The sequence below is a fragment of the Myotis brandtii genome, unplaced genomic scaffold (genome assembly GCF_000412655.1).
Source record: "Myotis brandtii unplaced genomic scaffold, ASM41265v1 scaffold185, whole genome shotgun sequence".
NCBI classification, from domain to species: Eukaryota; Metazoa; Chordata; class Mammalia; order Chiroptera; family Vespertilionidae; genus Myotis; species Myotis brandtii.
This window is the reverse complement of record NW_005356870.1, coordinates 4,048,225-4,068,067: the sequence shown is the minus strand read 5'-3', so window position 1 is coordinate 4,068,067 and position 19,843 is coordinate 4,048,225. Positions and strand designations below refer to the sequence as shown.

Genomic DNA, 19,843 nt, shown 5'->3' with positions numbered 1-19,843 from the left:
ATGACTCTCTATCCCTCTCCCTTCCTCTCTGTAAAAAATCAATAAAATATATTTAAAAAAAAAAAAACTGAAGGAATAATACATGGCCATGGTAAAAAATTCATAAAACATAATGAGCAAAAAAAAGAGTATGTGAAATCTTTTATCCAGAGATAATCACAATAACATTTAAAAATATATGTTATGTCACTGGGAGTTTTCTAAATCCTTTACTTATCCCATTTAATTCTCATGACCCCCTATGAGAACAGATGTTCTCTTCCTCCTCTTCCCCTTCTTCCTCTTCAACAGTTTTCAGATTAGGAAACGTGGCCTTTTAAAAATATATATATTTTTATTAATTTCAGAGAGGAAGGAGGAGGGAGATAGAGATAGAAACATCAATGATGACAGAGAATCATTGATCAGCTGCCTCCTGCACGCTCCCTACTGGGGATCAAGCCTGCAACCTGGGCATGTGCCCTTCACCTGAATCGAACTCAGGACCCTTCAGTCCGCAGGCCAACGCTCTATCCACTGAGCCAAACAAGCTAGGGCAATTTGGTCTTTTTAATTTGGTAAAATTAAAATTGTGAAGTTACTAACTTACCCCCGTCACATAACTCATGAGTGGCTCAAACTCACGGCTCCCTACCAAAGCATTGTGGCGATTCCTCATGCAAAGCATGTACATGTGTGTGTATTCGTGGGATTATACAATACATGTTGTCCTGCAAACTGTTTTCTTTTTCAATGAGTGTTAACATTTTTCCATATTTGTAAACATAGCTCTCACACATAGTCATTTTCAGTAACTACGATATGCCCTCTTATAGTTACCTAGCCTCTAGGTAAGAACATTAAGGTCCTCCTCAATTGGGGTGTGTGTGTGTGTGTGTGTGTGTGTGTGTGTGTGTTTTACAAAAAAGCAAACTCATATAACCATCTTCATAATGCCAGTTCCAGATTTGTGAGGGATCTTGCAGCATTGGGATGGCTTGGGCATGCCCTTTCTCCTCTAAAACATTGTAGTAACTGGCTCTGGGAGGTGAAGCACCCCCACAAACTCCTAGGTTCCTGTGTAGATGGCCCAGCAAGGCTCAGAAGTCATGCCAGAGCCAGCCAGCTTCCTGCTGACCCTCTCACTCAGATTTCCCTAGTGATGCATATCAGACTACAACTGGAAAAAAACTTATACCAAAAGGCAGCGTTTTAGGGTTTGCAGGTAATCTATTCAGTACAGACCCCAGAGCCTCATGAGTTACAATTGCTTATTATTTCCCCAAATGAAGAAGCAGCCTAACCCAGTTCTTTTGGTATTTCAGTGCTTCTGACCAGGTTAGGGTGCCCTGTTCCCTCAAGTGACCTCTTCCTGTCACTCACATCCCAAGAGTAAGTGTATTATCATCAGGAATGAGGAGATGTGGTGGTGGTGTATACATTAGTACTTGCCAAGTTTTCACTGTTTATCTTACTGGAAAGTCAACAACATGACTATTAACCTCCTGCACAGTGAAGATCTAGGCCCTTTGTTATGGTTGTTATCAAATTCTGTGGTTAAATCTTTCTGATTTTATGAGGCACAGAGATGGAATAAAGGAAATAAAGTATGGCCAGTCAGGAGGCTTGGACACAGCGACACCTGGAGCTGCTATTGTAACTTGGGGTCTGCAGCTGGTGGAGTGGAGATTGGAGTTTCCAAAGGTCCTGGGCCAGTTTTATTCGCAAGGTTAAGTGGACCTCTGAGCAGATCAGATTCCCCTTGAGAAGCCGAAGGGTAGTGAGACTTCTTTTAAAGGAAGCCTTCTCCCAAAAGAGCATGTTGTTGTTTTAAAAATAAAAAAGTACACACCATGTAGTCACCAAAGCTTTATCTTAGAGCCATCATCAATTTGTTCCCAGTAAAAAGAGCTGAACAAGCAGAATGGGGCACAAAAGAATGAGGAAGAAACCGTTAAGCATGAGAAGGGGCACACATTCCAGAGCACCACTCCCTGCCACTGCCTCCAAGCAGGTACAGCCCAGACAGTTTAATGAACCGAGGAATGTTCTTGTAATCAGAGAGAGCTTCTATAGTACAGGCAACATCATTCACACCCCAGATCGTGTCCTCAGCGTCTTTCCTACGGCAGTGTTCATTGCTGTTAGCTAACACCGTGATACTATGCACTTACTATGTGCATCTCAAATTCTCATTTACTTTTTATAATTAACGTATGTGATGGTCTGTATTTGTATCTGAGGAAACTGAGGCTCAGAGAAATTAGGTAAATTGTCCAAGTTTGCACAGCTGGCACATTTACAACTAAAAGACTTAAAAAGGAGAAACACTGGCTTAACTTTCAGGTGACACTTACTGAGTCACTTTTCACCACATTTCTGGACGTACCTCATGTGTAATACTCACACAAGGTCATTTGTTCACCTCTTGTCCATTTCCTTTTCAGTGATCATTTGCTGACTCCCTTTCCAGATGACAAATCACATCTTCCTAATAGCCCACTTTCAGGAGACGAATAAGGACTTTCATTTTCAAATTCTTCCCCCTACCCCACCCCAGATCATCAAGATACATTTAATTAAAGAGGATTTACCTTTCAAGTTTGTAGATAATGAGGCCCTTCTGTGGCTCAGCATCACTGCCCCCAGTTTGGGCTGGAGAAATAAAAGATGATGGTATTCATCCAGCATCTGCTCCACAGTAGGCACTTAAGACATTAACAGGGTTGTGATAAATTTGAGAGAAAATAATCCTGACTAAATTGACATTTTTAGATACTGTGGGATCTATTTGTGCATGCTGGCCCTGAGCTGCATTTAACTTTAAGAACTAGCTTAGTCTCTTTTTGTTATTTTTGCCCGGAGACTGCCCAGTTACTTCATCCATCTTGTGGCCTCATGGTTCAGCACTCTCAGAAAACACTTTATTCAGTTCCATCATAGAGTGTGCCGGTGGGATTGTCCTTCAGTGGTGACTTGCGGGTGAAGGAAAGCAGCCTTAGACAGCAGCAAATGTACCTGGAAGTGGAGTTTGCTTTGTACTCAAGATTTAATCTGAAGCCACCAAATTATAAAACTGACCCAATCAAGGAAGGAGAATTTGGAGGAGATGGGAAAGAAGGGCATGTTTCTGAGTTTCTGTATGCTTGTGGACCAAAAGTTCTAGGTCTGCTGATGGCCTTGTTCTTACAGGTTTTTCATAGCTCACGGTAATTGGCAGTATGAGACTTTTCATATTTAAAGGATTGGTTTCTAACCTTCCTAAAAGAGATATTAAAACACCCCAGCACAGAGAAATGTCTGGCAGCCTTCGCTATATCCATCAGCATTGTGGTACTAAAACAGCCGATACTGAGTACGAATTTCTTTTTGACGGTGGTGATGATCGTCATCAGGCATTCGGGTCACTTTTAAAATGTTATTTCAAGCGATGGCCACCACAGTGCCATGAGGCATAGATGTCCTCATTATTTTGTGTCTTCCTTTCTACTCCCTCCAGTATTCCAGTAAAGCACAAGTTGTTGACGTTTCTCACCTATCATCTCTTGTCCAAACCTGCAGTTTCTCATGCTTCTCTCCTTTATTCAGTGCTCATATGCACATAGTATGTCTCCCAACTAGTTCCTGTAAAACTTGTGTCCAAATCTACCTTATGGATATGCTCTTCTTTTTATTACAAATTTTAAAAGTAAATTTAAGTAATAATTATATATCATCATGGCCTGGAAAAGCAGATCAGAATTGTCATGTTTTCAAAATAGCTTCTTGTGTTATTCATCCACCCTAAAACAGTATTTGTTTTGTTATTTGAAGGCAGTGTCCCATCTTTTCTAACTTGGTTTGGAAGTTAAGCTTTGGCTAGACAAAAGTACCATCTTAACACAGTGGTTTAAGAGCATGAACTCTACCCTGGTTGGGTAGCTTAGTGGTTAGAGTGTCTTCCCAATATGCCAAGTTTGTGGGTTAGATTCCCAGTCGTGGCCCATACAAGAATCAACTAGTGAATGCATAAATAAGTGGAACAACAAGTCAGTGTTTCTCTCTCTGAGTCTCTCTGTTTCTCTCAAATCAAGAGAGAGAGAAAGCATGAATTCTGGGGCCACACTGCTTATATTCAAACTAGTGGCCCCATGCACGAAATTAGTGCACGGGAGGGAAGGGTTCCCTCAGCCCAGCCTGCACCCTCTCCAATTGGGGACCCCTTGGAGACCCACAGGGATCGGGCCTAAACTGGCAGTTGAACATCCCTCTCGAAATCTGGGACCGCTGGCTCCTAACCGCTCACCTGCCTGCCTGCCTGATTGCCCCTAACCCCTCTGCCTGCCTGATCGCCCCTAACTGCCCTCCCCTGCCGACCTGATCGCCCCTAACTACTTCTGCCTGCCTGATCACCCCCAATGGCCCTCCCCTGCTGGCCTGATCTCGCCTCCAACTGCCCTCCCCTACCGCCCATATTTGGTTCTGATTGGTCGGTTTCTATGCCAGTTAGTGTCAAAAGCTCCACCTCCTAGGCAGCCATTGGCTCCTCTCAGTTCACCCATATTTGGTTCTGATTGGTCGGTTTCTATGCCAGTTAGTGTCAAAAGCTCCACCTCCTAGGCAGCCATTGGCTCCTCTCAGTTCACCCATATTTGGTTCTGATTGGTCGGTTTCTATGCCAGTTAGTGTCAAAAGCTCCACCTCCTAGGCAGCCATTGGCTCCTCTCAGTTCACCCATATTTGGTTCTGATTGGTCGGTTTCTATGCCAGTCAGCATCAAAAGCTCCACCTCCTAGGCAGCCATTGTCTCTTTGCAGTTCACCCAGGCCTGATCAGAGAGGTAGGGCTAATCAGCGGTCCCCTCAGCTGCTGGCACGGCCTGGAGAGAAAAAGAGGCAAAGGCTGATCAACAGCTGCCATGGAGGCTGCAGATCAGACCCTGCTTCGCTGCAGATCAGACCTTGCTTCTCTCTCCGGGCCTGATCTGCAGCTCCCTCGGCAGTCAGTGCTGGGTCGCTGTGGCGCCCACAGTGCGGCAGTCATTGCAGAACTGACTTCTGGTGTTAAGTCGTCTGTTCTGTCATTTTAGACATTATGGACCCTGGCTCTTTATATATATATAGATCATGGCTTCACTCCTCCTAGCTGCGTGGCCTTGGACCTGCCACTTACTGTCTCCAAACCCTTAGCGTCTTCCATTTGTGATGAGGAGGCAATAACAGTCCCTGCCTTATAAGGATGTTTTGGAGAATAAATGGGTTACAGTTGTGAAGTAGTTTGCATAGAGTATGCACTGTATAAGTATCCTTATATTACCATTGACAGGAGAACAGTCCTATAGACGAGCCACTCAGCCACTCTGATGTACAATACTGAAATCCCTTTATAGTTTCAGTTATCTACCAGAGATGGAAAAGGCTGTTTAGGCACAAAACAGGCAGAAGAAACACTTTAATGGGCACTACAGTTCTGGACTTTAAAAAAAAAAAGAAGAGGTGAGGGTGTGTTATGCAAAAGGGACAGTATTTTCACTCAGGGCGTATTTATTGAGTGCCTATTTTGTGCCAGACACTGTGAAAGGGCACATTAGTGAATGCCACTGAATAGTGTCCTACCCTCATGAAGCTTACCAGGGTCTCTAGCACAATGGAGCTGGGCAAATGTTTTTATGTTGTCTGATACAAAACCATTGCTTTCTGGAACTTTAGCTCCTGTTAAACATCCACCATTGACTGCAGTCATTAGGAACTCCAAGCTCTCAGAGAGGCTGGCAAATACTTCAGAACTCAGTTGCTCATGTCAGGGAAGGAAATTACTTGGGGAAGCTGTGGTGAATCCTCAACCCTGCAGTTGCTGGTCTTGGGAAGGAAGAGGAATGAAAATGTCCTGTTGTGACAAATAAGAGTAGATAACAGTAGTCACTAAGGAATCGTTTTCTTCCTGCTTATGCTCTGGGTTCCCTTCAGCTCTCAGATCAAGTCCTTTAAAACTATGGACATGAAACGGCTGCGGTGACTACTCAGAGGCAAGGCAGAAAATCACTTACTGGAGGGGCGGGGACTCTGGCCAGTTGAATCAGGACCAACGTGGTTTTGGAATTTCCTTGGCATACTTGTTTTGTGGGTCTGAGTTGGCCTTTCCTGCAGTAAGCTTAAGGAGTTGCTCCAGGAATATGTGTTATGAGAGAAAAATTGGAGGGAAGAGAGTAGAAGTTATTAGGAAGCCAGTTCAAAAGTTTAGAGACTGTTAAAGCAGTCCAGGTGAGAACCTGCATTTGGGTGGCAAGAAGTAGGGGTTGAAAGGAAAAGATAGAGAGAAAGGCACAGAGGAAACGTAATCAGGAGAAGCGAAGTGAAGTGTGCAGGTTCCGGACTAATCTGACTTTGACTCACACCCTGGTTTCATCACTTGCTCTGAGTCATTGGGTTAGTTACTGAATCTCTGTGCCTCTGCTTCATCATAATGTAAGGGGCTAATGTTAGCACCTCCCACAGGGAGCTCTGGCACAGTGTATGGCACACAGATAAAGTGTGCTCAGTAAACATTAGCTACCATATTACTGCTATGAGTATCATTATTATCAGTATCTTTGCCATCTTTAATGTTATTAGGACTTGGCAGTTGTTTGGGTATGGGAAATTTGGGGAGGTAAGAAGAGGAATTAGTTTATGAGTAACAGTGAATTTACTTTTAGGTGAGTTGAGTTTGATGAATTTAGGATATCTACATTGGAGGAGAAATCAAAGCTGTAGATTTATGAGTTATCCTAAATAGAATTAATAATTGAAACATTAGAAGTGGCCAACAATGTGATAATGAGCGGGTAGACGTAGAGTAGGGTTAAGCACAGACTTAATTCTGCTAGTGTCTCCAGCACTTAGCACTATTGGTTTTCTGTGCAGAACACAAAAATTCCAGTTGTAATTTGTGCTAGTTGGTGCTGAACATGTCCTTTGAATTTTTTGCCAAAGTTTTTGCATCTTCCTCTATACTTATCTTCTTGGGGAACCAGCGGAGGTGTGTGACCTTCTATGCCATAGAATCTATAGGAACTGTAGTTTTCCAGCAAATTACCACCAACTCGGTGGCTGAAAACAACAAAAATCTATTCTCTCGCAGTTTAGGAAGCCAGAAGTCTGAAATCGAGTTGTCAAGCAGTATTTATTTTTGGAGGCTCTGAGGGAGAAACTATCTCATGCCTCTCTCTAGGCCAGTGGTTCTCAACCTTGGCTGCACATTAGGATCACCTGGGAATCTTTTTAAAATCCTGATTTCTGGGGCCTTGTCCTCCGGAAATTCTGTTTCTTTGTTATGGGGTGAGGCCACAACATTAGTAACAAAGAAACAGAATTTCCGGAGGATGCAGCCCAGAAATCAGGATTTTAAAAAGACTCCCAGGTGATCCTAATGTGCAGCCAAGGTTGAGAACCACTGCTCTAGGCCCATCCTAAATCCAGAATGATTTCATCTCGAGATATTTAAATAACTACACCTGCAAAATTCCTTTTTTTCAAAAAGGTTACATTCTGAGGTTCTAGGTAAATGTGAATTTTGGGAGGACGCTGTTTAACACACTGCAGAAGCCAGCGCACTGTGCTGGGCCGCAAAGCTGGGCATGGCCCATGTACATTCTTAGCTGTAACACCAGAAGAGCATGCCCTAATGGTCGGTCCCAAAATAGGTCTCGAATGGCTCCTAACAGACACAAATCGACTACTTGCTGAGGTATGTGAGTGGGAGCTGATGGTTTAACGGAATCCTTGATTTATTTTTCTTATTTCAAAATTTATTTTTCCCCATAAAAAATGGAATTTGTCATCCTGTATGAGCTTTCCGTGTTGATTGCTGTTTTTTTCTGGCCGTATTCTGCATCTGTCAGGCAAGCTGCCCTGTAGGACTCTGTCCCTGGGTTTATTCTAGTACATTGAGTACAAAAGCTAGACACGAAGACCACCTGTGCTCCTGGAGCTGGCCACCACCTCCAGTGATGGGGCATCCCCACTGCAGGGAGGGAGGGATGGTGCACGGGAAGGAGCCTGAGCCTTGGGTTCTGGTCCCAGTTCAGACACTGCAAGTTAGCTGAGACCTTGGAGAGAGTGTTTTCTCATTGTTAACATGAGAACCCATTGCTGCCAAGTCCCCAGAGCTTTTAATGAGGTTCCTGAATGACAATGAATGTGCGAATTCTTGGCTATGTATAAAAATGTGTGCAGATATAAGGCGTTATTAAACCAGGGTAGGAATGTAATCTTATTTAAGAATAGCATCTACATGTCTCATGTTCTTGCTCTTTCTGTGCATATTTCTCTCCCGCACAGAATTGAATTAACCTACAGTTTTATCATTTCCTCCTCTGAAGGGCAAGATGGAAGCATATTTTTTTTCCTCCATTCATTTTATCAAGAAGAACAAATGGGTGATTTCTTGCTATTTTCTGATACACTGTGCTAGGCACTGGGGTGAGCAAAGAATAAGAAGTTAAATCCTGGAGGCTGCTGCTGTGAGTGGGAGGTGCAGGTACAGTAGAACAGAGAAGGTGCTTCCCCTCCACCACCCAAGTGTGTGGCGGGGCGGGGGTGGGGGGGGAGTCCTTTGAAGAATGAGTAAGAGTTAAGCCAAGTGAAAGAAGGGGAGAAGACACCCTAGGCAGAGGGAACAAGTGTGTGTTCAAGGCCTAAAAGTGGGAGAGGACCAGGTATGAAAATGACCTAGAACTTGACGGAGAACCGGGTGAGAGCGGGGCTGGAAAGACGGGCAAGCCAGGTCCTGTGGGGTTTTCTAGGCTGTGATATGTGGAGTTCAGGCACCATCCAACAAGCAAAGAAATCCCAGAAAGGTTTTAAGGGGAAGAGTGACATTACTGAATTGTGTATTTTAAAAGTTGTCCTGGCTGCAGTGTAGTGGCCAGTGTAGTATCAGGAGGCCTTTTCAGTAGTCCAGTGGGGGAGAAGATCAAGTGGATGAGGAGATAGATTAACTAGGACCTTGGTGAAGGATTGAATTTGAGGGAGAATCGGGTGACCACCAAGTCTCTGGCGTAGGCAATTGAGTGGCGTCTTTGGCTGAAATCTGGAACCAAGGAGGACAGGCCACTGGAGGGAGTGTGTTTAGTTTCAGACATGTTGACCATGAGATTGCTGTGCAATATTTCCAAGTAGAAGTATCCAATGAGCAGAGGAAATACAGGATTGATTTGAAGTTCTTGGACCTTGTGTTCTCAACTACACTCAGATGAAGTCCACTAAGAGTGGACTTTTCCCACTGTTTCTGAGAGTCCTTCATCTTTATCTGTTTCAGTGTGATCTTCAACTGGTGTTTCACCTTTTGCACTTTTGTTTCCTCATCTAAAGTAAAAGGCAAACTAGATGACCTTCATGAGCTCCTAGGTTTAAACCTTCCTCAAGACTGCACTTCTTTCTTTCAAAAGGATTGGGGGTGGGGAAGTTTTAGTTCTTGTTTGTCTGAATCCAGTGTGAGCTCCTTTGGTTGCATATGTTTATGCTAAGAGAAAAGCCTATTCGTTGTATATTGTGAGCCCTCAGTAACATTATCCTCAGGTGCACAAGGAGAAAGAATATAGCTGGATCTGGTGCAAGGGGAAAGCCCTGGCTTGCTGATCTCTTTTGGCTCCCTGGGGCCCGGCTCTCCTTGTAGTAGGGTAGTCAACATTCCTCTCAATCTTATCCCCTCCCTGAACCCCATTTCATCACAGTGGGGCCAGGGAAGCAAACCTTCTCTTCTTTTTTTAGCCTTCCCATTCCTTTTTTTTTTTTTTTTAAGAAGGAGGGAAGGGAGGGGAGGGACAGGACATTGACGTGACAGAGAAACATCATTGCCTCTTGTGTGGGCCCTGACCCAGGACCTAACCCACAACCTGAATATGTGCCTGGACCAGGAATCAAACCTGCAATGTTTTGGTGTATGGGACAACACTTCAACCAAATTGAGCCAGGGCAGCCTCCCCATTATATAAAGTTTGAGCAGGATGGGCAGTGAGTAAGGAAGGTGAAACCCCCCGATCCAGGTTGCTCCCTGCTGCTGCTACTCCTTCAGTTGGGTACCCACATGACGGGCTCCTGCTGTGGAAAACCTTTCTCCAGACATGAGAATTTTCTCAAGACCACATTAGCAACCAGAAAGAATGTACACGTGCAGAAAGCTCATTCAGCTACTGCCCTCTTTCATCAAAGGGGAGGAATAGGTTTTCAGAGTCCTCAGCCTCATACTGAAATGTAGGTGTCCATGAGGGCTGCTTCCTGGAGGTGCAATCCAGACCTTGTCGGGCTGTCCCAGTGTCCTCTGTTGCTCTGTCACAGTGGCTCTGAGCCAAGCAAAGGGTGTACGGCTGGGTCTGTTCTAACCCTCCAGCTAGCTTCTCTCACAAAACAAGTCCAGGATTATTGCTTTCCTTTGCATTTTCTCTCCTGCAGTGTTCTATTCATTCATTCAACAGGTACTAAACTAAGCTTTTTGAAAGCAAATGTATAACAGTTTGCTCAAGCAGCTAATAATACAATAAGAAAAGTCAGATAAATAACTTACAGTGATGGCTTCCCAAGCTAAAGTATTATTCAGAATCCCTTGAAGAGCAGACTTTCTGATTCAGTGGGTCTGGGTGGAACCAGGAGTGTCATTTCTACCAGGCTCCCGGGGCTGCTGCTGGTCCCCGACCACTGTCAAGTGCATTGTGGTGCTGGAGTGCAGGCAGGACGGTATGGTTAGGGCTTGGGAGTGTGGAGGAGGAAGGAAATAGCTCCAACCTTTTTATGTTATTTTACCTGTTATATTTATTTCCTGGGTCAGATTTTTCTGAACTTTGTGAGGCCATAAAAGCTCACTCGAGGTCTCCATGGGCTGCGAGGGCCTTCGGGCTCTGAGTCCATGTCAGGCAGGAGACCTGTTTGTTCCAATCCCAGTTGTTTCATCCTCCTTTATGTCTTTCCCCTGCGCTGGCTGCTTATGCCCCTCCCTCCCAGACAGGGTCCCAGGGGCGGCAGGAATGAGCGCAGACCTCAAAGGTTTTTGAAGAGGAGCTTACTTTAAAAACTCGTCCCTGGGTGAGAGCTGCTGTCAGAGCAGCTTTCAGAGGGTGTTCTCTGGAACCTGCTACCTCGGGGACTGTCACAGGGGTTGAGGTCCTTCAGTCTCCCTCCACTACCAAGTACTTTTATTTAAAAGGGGTTCTGGGAAAATTAGTTCGAGAAAAAGTTTCTGTGGCTTTTATTTTTAACTTTGAAAATTACTGCTTTGCTCTGTTGCTCTGAGTTGAGCCTCGTTTTGCTCTTGTGTGTGTGTGTGTGTGTGTGAGAGAGAGAGAGAGAGAGAGAGAGAGAGACTGCAAGGATTGGGAAGTTTTAGATATAGTGATCTAGTTCCTATGGATATTTTTGAAGTTCCTTTAACAAAGAAAGCAGTGGTATATCTTTAAACAACTTTTTATGATTTTCCACTGGATACTATTCAATAAACAAGCAGTATTACACACTACATGCCAGTCTCAGAGCTGGCCCTGGGGTGCAGACTTGAGTAAGACTCAGATTCTTGAAAACTTGTTAGGAATTATCCTCACTCCTCTCCTCTCCCAGTGGTCACCAGCTCAGCTCATACATCTCCATTGACTCATTTTGAGCACATCCTCCTCCTGACCACCCCCCTGTGTGCTACTTGTCTCTGGACATTTACAGTCACTCCTTGTGCTTCCTTCACAAGAGAAGGGAGACATGGCAGGATATATCAAAAGATTTACCATATGTGAGTTCACCCTAATCTCTTAGGCCTCTGCTTCACTACCTGACTATCCCATTACTCAGCAGCTTTGGGTTTGCCTCCAAATCCCCATTCTGCTGGGCTAGGTTTTGTGCAAATGTTATTCAGTGAATCGTCTCTGAGCATCAGTAGAAACCCAGTGGGTGGTGATGCTTTAGGATGAAAATGCCAGTGTCCGGCAATCATCAACTCCATCAGTCAGGCTGAGCCTGAAACGCTGACTCCCCTCATCTCCGTTAGTTCTCTCTTTAGGATCAGATGTCTTAAAAGACATTTGTTTTAAAACCCTCTAAAGGAAGCACCCATTGATCAGGCAAAAACCCGCATTGGGCTGGTCCCGGCCCAGCACAGCCCCTTTGGTGGTGGTCACTCCTGCTGTCCCAGCGGGGCTGAGAGCATGGCTGAGAAACTGAGTGTGCAGGGCTTGAGACTCTCTTGACTTTTCAGAAAGACTCCAAATATCTTAAAATAGCATGGTAGCTGAAGTACCAACAATAATAGCACGTTGTTCCTGAGAATGGTTGTTCCAGTTCAGGCATTGGTTCTAGCAGCACTGAGCTTCCACGAGCGGGACTCCCACAGGAGCGGCTCCAATGGAAATCAGATGGTCTCCTCGCAACAGGAAATGAGGTCTGGTAGCATTCCCTCAAACCGCCTCTTTTGAGGAATTTCCTTACAGGAACTATACACACCTACACCCTAGGACTGGTGGTATCCACCTGATCATTTTAAAGCGGCTGTGACGCTAGTTTGCCTCCCTCAGTAATAACAATCAATCCACTCTCTGGGCCTAGGCTCTCCAGCCTGGACACAGGCAATTGTGTTCCCATCACCAAGCCTGAGGAGGGCATCAGGTAGAGGAAGTGGGGAAGCCAGCCGGCCGGCCCCCTTATAGAGCACAGAGTGTTGGGATCCCCAAGCTGCCCTCTGAATGGACAGTCATCAATCAGCTCTGGGCTCCATCATCCTGGCAGAAGCCCTTGCCATGTGGCTGGCTGTGGAAAGCCTTGCCCACCCCCCACCCACCAGGTGCACGTGCACCCACACACTCAGCTGCTTTCTGGTGGCTCCATAGAGCAGTTCCCACCTCACTCACACTCAGCAAGCAGTTTTGTTGCTAGCCCCTTCCCAGACTGAAAAGCCTGCTCAGAGCCAGAGTTTGGGGGATGACGAGGATGAGGGAGACCTGGGATGAGCAGGCTGGGTGGTCTCTGAGATGGTGGGACTCTTCTCCTTGGATCACATGCACTGTAGGCCTGGAAAGTCCTGAACGATGGGTCACTGATGGCTTTATCAGCCACCTTTCCCTGAGTCCCTGAGCAGGTCTGGGCAGCATCCTTGACCTACTTGAGTTCAGATTTGACAGGTGGTAAAAGCGCATGTTGAGGTTGCTGCTTCACAGGGTCCAGATTCATAACTATTGACTGATGTTCCTTCTGCCTTTGCCCGGGTGTTTGCTGTTACTTTAATGGATTGCTGCCCAGTGCATTCTGAGGCCCAGGCACTTGCCCTTCAGTCTGGAAAACTGCAGCTTGACCCTAGTGGAATCAGAGCTGCATGAGGATCGTTTAGACCAGTCAGTTGCAGCTTGATTCACTTTTTTTCCCTAGAAAATAAATATAGTTGGTGTAAACAGCATTTGTGAATGTTCATATTTGCATCTTTGTGGAGCTTAGCTTTAATCAAAATACTCGAGGCTTTCCACTTCCATTTTCTGAATTTTTAACAACTTGTACGCTGTGTAGGTACAACATCTGGTCCTGCGCTTCTAAGCGCCAAATGTGAAATGCTTGATGAACGTAATTCATTTGTCTATTAATTATACTGATAAGCAGACAAGTCCTTCAGTTCTTCCAGGCTTTTGGGGTCGTGCCAGGAAGCCGTTGTTCTCCCAAAGGCTCTCAGTGGTTTTCAAGAGATATCTCCTACTGGTTCTTTTTCTTCCTCCTTCCCTGAGAGGACCACATGCACTGTTTATACAGGAAATCCCCACGGCTCCGGGTCCCCCAGCTCTGGTTGGAAAGACATCAGAGTGCCCCAGGCAGAGCCTGCCGGCCTCTCAGCAGGCACCCGCAGCCGATGCGATTTGCTTTCTCTCATTGTGTTTCCCGTTCCCTGGCTTAGAGTTCGCAGGCCAAAGCCAGCAGGTTATTAAAAGAATGAGAGTCATTTGACTTCTGACATGGATTGGGGCTCTGGGTTACTGGGTGTTTTGTTCTGATTTGAAACCGGCTGTTTGGTAACCACTAACTCTCCCCTTATTCTTTTCTTGCAGATGAGCTCACAGTGCCTGCACTTTACCCCAGTAGCCCTGAAGTGTGGGCCCCGTACCCTCTGTACCCAGCGGAGTTAGCGCCTGCTCTACCTCCTCCTGCTTTCACCTATCCCGCTTCACTGCATGCCCAGGTAATTTATACCCATCGGCCACGACTTCACTCACTCCTCCACCAGTCCTTTCAAACCTGGTTCCCAGAGCACACCATACAACTAACACCTACCAGCTAACAGATCCACCTTCGAGAGACTACTGATCCCCTCTAAATCAAGCTGACACTCCTCCAGGACTTACGAGGACCATCTGACAGCAATGATATCACCCACTGCCTGATGTTTGCCCAAACAACACCTCTCTCTTCCTTAATGATCTCACCCTCATGTCACCCACGAGGGACTGGGCCCAGGTGACCTCCCCAGCTTCCAGCCAGCTAGAGGTGTCACTAGAGCATAGGTGTGTGTGTGCCTTGTCGTGTGGAAGGGCCGTAGGGGAGGTGTGCGCTTATCATAGGAGTTACGTGTCTGCGTGTGTTTATGCATTCTGGGAGATTTTTCTCTCGTGTTCTCTGACAGCTAGGGACCAAAGGGGAAGTTGGGAGCTTCCAGGAATATGTTACAGAAGAAATTAAGGGTTTCTTTTTCCCATTATCAGGAAATCCTGAAGAAAAGAAGGTACAAAATAGTGTCTAGAATGTAATTGCAGGTCAAAGTAGAGGCCTTTATTCTGACCAGCTTTTTTTTTTTAAAGTTAAGAATAGCCTGAGATTTATAAATTCCCTTGTTTCTTCACAAAGATTACTGTCTACCTACCAACCCTTTCTCTCCCCTTGGAAAGAAAAGCTTTGCTTTTAGTGCAAGCAATAATCAGTATTACGATTCATGGTGATGATCAGTAGCAAGAAAGATAGGAGAGTCAAGGTTTCACTTGTCTACTGCGTGTGTAACTCCTCTAAAAGCAGGAAAGCCTGGTTTTTTAAGACGTGTTGGCTTGGACAGGTGGGGTTTTTGTTTGTCTGTTTTGCTTAGTGTTTATTTCCAAGGCTGGATGAAATAAACAGCTTCCCAGAGTACTCTTCCTTCAGACTGAAGCCTTCTGTGTTGTACAGAACTCACCGTATTGTGTAAGACCCTACAACAGTCCCAGCGAAGGTTCCCACAGGGCGTGGGGCCAGGCGTGCTGTCGGCTGACTGTCCTTCCATTCTTTCGCTAAGCTCTAAATGCTTCCTGCGTGCGCTGACAACCGGCTTCCCAGGCCTCGTGCAGGCGAGCTGAGAGACAGCCTGGGAGCCTAGGCAGTGGCTACTCTCTGTGCTGGCAGGAGGAGGCAGAAAGTAGTGAAGAAAAACGCAGGTGGCACTTGGTCCGGAAAATAAAGTAACAAGATTATTCTGAGACTAATTCCCCTTTTCTAGATTAGCTGTGCTTTCCGCTGCTTTTTCCACCTTTTGTCCATGTCTGTGCTTGGTCACCTGGAGATGGCAGGTAGAGGAAGGAGGGGTAGAACACAAGCCTGTGGGTATCTTCTGCTGAGTCATCATCCTGCTCAGAGTGGGCTTGGAGATCACTTGTAGATGACGGGGAAAGTGCCCCCTCTGTTTGGGCCCATGCACCCCACCCTACCATCTGCGAATGTGTCTCCTCTCCTCTTCCTCTTGCTAGATTGCCTAGAATATGGATCAGTTTACAATTGAGGCAAGTGTTAATAAATACCATAAAATAGTGCCAAGTTCACGTGCTCATCTGAATATCCATGGCTTTGGTTAATAAGCACCAAAGCTTTTCACCATTGCTCTGGACAAGCAGGGATTGACAGTGGCCAGAAAGGACTGAGAATAGTGGCTTTCGGCCAAGGCATCTGGGTAATTTGCCCTTCCTTCATTCATATAACAGATGAAATGAAAAATAGTACCTGGAGATATGGTGAGGAAAGGCGCTCAAGAGCCATAAGAGATTAGAAAGCCCAGGCCATTGTGAGAAAGGATGGGAGAGGAAGCGCCAAAATTAGATGGACTCAACCCTTTGACTTCATGGGATATATTGCCCAGGGCGGCACCTTCCCTGTGAGTTCTTCCTTGATCTGGAGACCCTCCCAACCTGGACTCCCCTTGGCTCTGCCACATCGGCCCTAGAGGTGGTGGAACTCTCATCTGGTACCAGAGAGGTCCTTGTGCTCAGCCCACTTCTTGTTCCGAGTCATTCCCAGTGCGAGCGTGGGTTCTGTATCCTAAAGACTCATGGACAGATACGGTCATTTAAATGTCTTTGTCCAATACGAGCATCATAGAACAAAATGGCAGAGGCTTTACAGATCACCTGGTCTGACCATTTTACAGATGAGGAAACAGACCGGAGAAGAGGAGAGAGTTACCCCAAATCACGAGTGGCTCTGCCATGACGAGAGCCAGGTCACCTGACTCCCGGCCTGGCTCTTTCCATGCCACCGTGCTGGCTCACCAGACTCACTCACTGATGGAATTTTGAAAAAGCCTCACTCCAGTGACTCCTTGGATCTCTCTCTTCTAAGTAGATAAGAAGCCTATACGAAGAGACTTGGAGGCAAAGTCAAGGGAATCAGAACTTAAGCTTCACCAAAGGGCCTAAGAGAGTTGTTATTACCTGGAGGTAGAGACCAACACGGAGCATCCCCTTAGTTGCTAATTCCGTTTTGTTTTGGAGGTCTTATTACATGTCTTTGGAGAAGCTTTTAAATTATTTTGCTTTTCTCAGCAATGTTGTGCTCTGTTTTGAGACATGGATTTTTTTTTTCTTCTAGTGTTTCTGTCCTGAGGCAAAGCCCAACACACCTGTCTTTTGTCCACTTCTCCAGCAAATTAGATTTGTCTCTGGGAATGTGTTTGTAACGTATCAGCCTACTGCAGACCAGCAGAGGGAGCTCCCAGGCTGAATTCGCTTGTTAGCAGTCCCCCCCACCCCCCACCCCACCCCTTACAAAACTATTTCTTGGTAACATTTGAGAAAATTCAATAAAAATTTTAATCAGACCAAAAACAATCTCAAGTAGACTGCAGCGTTTTGTTTTCATGATGATGGGATTTTGGAGCTAAGATGTTACCTCTGGCTGAGATTGTGGGAGAAGTGGGTCCAATGACTCTAAGTGTGCATTCTGTGGGAGGAGGACTCGGAGCCTCTGGGGGTGAGGCAGCCAGATTTGGGGCCTCACTGCCACCGCTTCCATCTTCTCGGGCTCCAAACCCCCAAGAGCTGTGTATTGGAAGATCTCGTTCTAGCATCAGGGGTCACATCTACCGGGAGACCTGGCTTCAGCAGGATGCTGTGTGTCGCTGGTGGAAGCCTATTTGAAGCAAGCAGTGTGTTTTCCGGTTATCCACCCTGGTCCAGAAGGAGGAGGACCCAGGAGACGGGAGTTGTCATGGAAAAGGAGTTGCATCACACATCTAGTTCTGCGCACCTTCAGTTCATGGTCTGGTGTCTCCATCTCTAAATTGACATCAAATCCTGTTCTTAAAGAATCATTGGATGTGGTGGTAGGATTGTAGGCCTCAGTATTGCTTTATTTTTATTGAGATGAAAAACTACTTGGTGCAGCAAACATTTGACTTCTGAGAAGATCATTAATATTTTTAGACGTGATCATCCTGTTTACTTTCAAGGTCATTGGTATTTGAAATTTATTAGCTATATTTTGTGAGTCATTGAACAGGCGAGGGAGGCTTCATTCATGGTGTTCAGGAACATGATACTCTGCAGAGGACGTCCAGCTGCTCCTGTCACTTTGTGGTCACACATCTCAGCCTGTCATCTGGGTTCAATTTCGTTCTTAGTCTTGTTGCTGATGGGGCAGCATGAAAGTCAATAAAGCACAGTCCTCACCACATTCCAGAACAATGCCATGTACCCTTGACCAGGGGCATGCTCTTGGGCCAGACCTGTGGCAGGTAAGGGGCTGCGAGAGCAGGTGCTGGTGCCTGTTGGTGCTCCAGGGGCCCCTGTGCCTGAGCAGTAGCAGATTTCACAGGCTGCTCTATGGCCCTGGACTCGGACACGTCACCTGCATGTAAACAAAGGTTTTAAAATCACAACACAGACTTCCCAGGGGCAAGACATGCCCCTTGGGAGATCCCTTGTGACACACTGGAAAAATTTAAAGGTTAAATCCAAAATAAATACAAAAATGGACCATGGGAAAAGAGACACAGCAAATAGGGAGGCAAGATCGTGAGGGAGAGAGGGCCCAGGCATGGCGTGCGGTGGCCTGACGGGGGTGTCCCACCACCAACGCCGTGTCCCAGCGTTTACTCGGCAGCACTGCAGGCTTCTGAGCACTGCCCTTTAAAACTTTTTGAAAACAACAAATGTTATTAAGCATCTTCTCTGTCACTAACTGTGCCCTGTAGAGAATACAGAGGTAAAGAAGACACAAGAACGTCTGGTTTGGGATGGGATGTAAGTTAAGCACAGAGACCACGAGCAAGGAGTGTCTTGAGAGGCAGGGAGCAGGGCAGGTGTGAGTGGCCTCAGGTGAGCACACAGCCCGGCAGCCCGGCAGCTTTGCGCCACTGCCCCGCACCTGTGGGACTCGCAGACGAAGGACTCCTCCTGTTCAGAGGCAGCATCCAGTGCTGTAACGGCAGCTGGTCCTGCAGGGGGCCTGTCATAAAGCCGTCCCTGGGAGCCAGGAGAGTTCAGCACTTCAGCCAACAGCCTCCCAGAAGTGAGGGAGGAGTCCTGAGGTCCAGCCTTACTTCTGAGCATCACATGGCGTCAGCCCTGAACCTGTGTCCTCGTCCGTAAGGCCTGGCTTTCCCAAAGGGATGTGGTCCTCTTGCCACCCGGGGCTTGGCACCGTCCGACGACCACAGCTCTGAAGGATCGCAGAGGTGCCTGGGGCTATTCTACTCGAGGCTTCCCGTGGTTCAGACATGCATGAAACTATGAATCCTCTGACATTACTTTCTGTCTAAATTTGCAGCTCTGAAGGTCAGACTGCGAGGAGAAAGCACCCTTCGGTGCTCCTGAAGGTGCCAGCTTTGTCTAGTGTCTGGTCATCAAGGGGCATTTGCCTTAACTCCCCTAGGAGACGGGGCAGGTTGGCCAGGCAGTGTGAGCTCAGCTCCCAGTCAGTAGGAGCCCAGAGCCCCTGCCCTTCCCGGTGCCCTGCTGCGTGTGGTGGAGCTGCCTGTCAGCCCCAGGCCCTGCAGTTGGTCAGCTCTGGGACCTGACTGAGCAGGTGCCTTAGCCTCAGGGTTCCCGTCCGTGAGAATGAGGAGCCCTTGGGCAAGACTCTTGAAAGAGTGCCTGGCTCATCTAAGGGCTGAGTAACGTTAGCCTTGAGGGAGCATACGGACTTTCAACGAAAAGGGACCCTGGGCCCAACACCACGAGGCTGTGCTGGTTCAGCACCGAGGACACTCCGCACACCTCCACGGCACCAGCAGGGCTCCAGAGGCCCATGATTGCAGCCAGAGGAAGACCAGAGGTGGGGAGAACGACGGGGACGGAGCAAGACGAGGAGGCATCTGCCCCCCAGCCAGCAGCGTGGTTGCTGCTGAGTGTGGCACCTACAGGAGGACTTGTCCCGCGGGGGAGTCTGCCCACAGCCAGGCCCCACGCTCCTGCCCGAAGAAAATTCTCCTGCAGGAAATGGATCAAGAGCAGGAAACAGCCGACATCCCAGAGACCAAGCAGTTGGTGTATTTTGCTTTACTCACACCCGCTGGCCCTGAACTTTCCAGCTGCTGCCTTATCTTGCTTTTCTATCAGAGGCCGGATTAGAGAAAGCCGGCAGGTCGCCACCTTCCTCCCTGAGCTTTCTGGCTTGTTCTTCCTGCAGTTGCCTCCCCCTCTTCCGCCGCCGCCCCCCCC

General features: G+C 46.9%; 2 protein-coding genes across 2 annotated transcripts in view; one reads left to right on the top strand and one right to left on the bottom strand.

The window, feature by feature from the left end:
• The window catches only part of RBPMS (RNA binding protein with multiple splicing), a 74,011-nt gene extending 57,003 nt beyond the window's left edge, over positions 1 to 17,008 (top strand). The window contains exons 6-7 of the mRNA XM_014537885.1: positions 14,000 to 14,130; positions 16,773 to 17,008. Coding sequence (XP_014393371.1) covers positions 14,000 to 14,130; positions 16,773 to 16,904 — 263 coding nt within the window. The 3' untranslated portion in view covers positions 16,905 to 17,008. The remainder of the gene's footprint in view (positions 1 to 13,999; positions 14,131 to 16,772) is intronic.
• GTF2E2 (general transcription factor IIE, polypeptide 2, beta 34kDa) overlaps positions 16,975 to 19,843 on the bottom strand; it is a 94,835-nt gene continuing 91,966 nt past the window's right edge. Inside the window, exon 8 of the mRNA XM_014537881.1 lies at positions 16,975 to 18,029. The gene's annotated coding sequence lies outside the window, so the exon portion shown is untranslated. The remainder of the gene's footprint in view (positions 18,030 to 19,843) is intronic.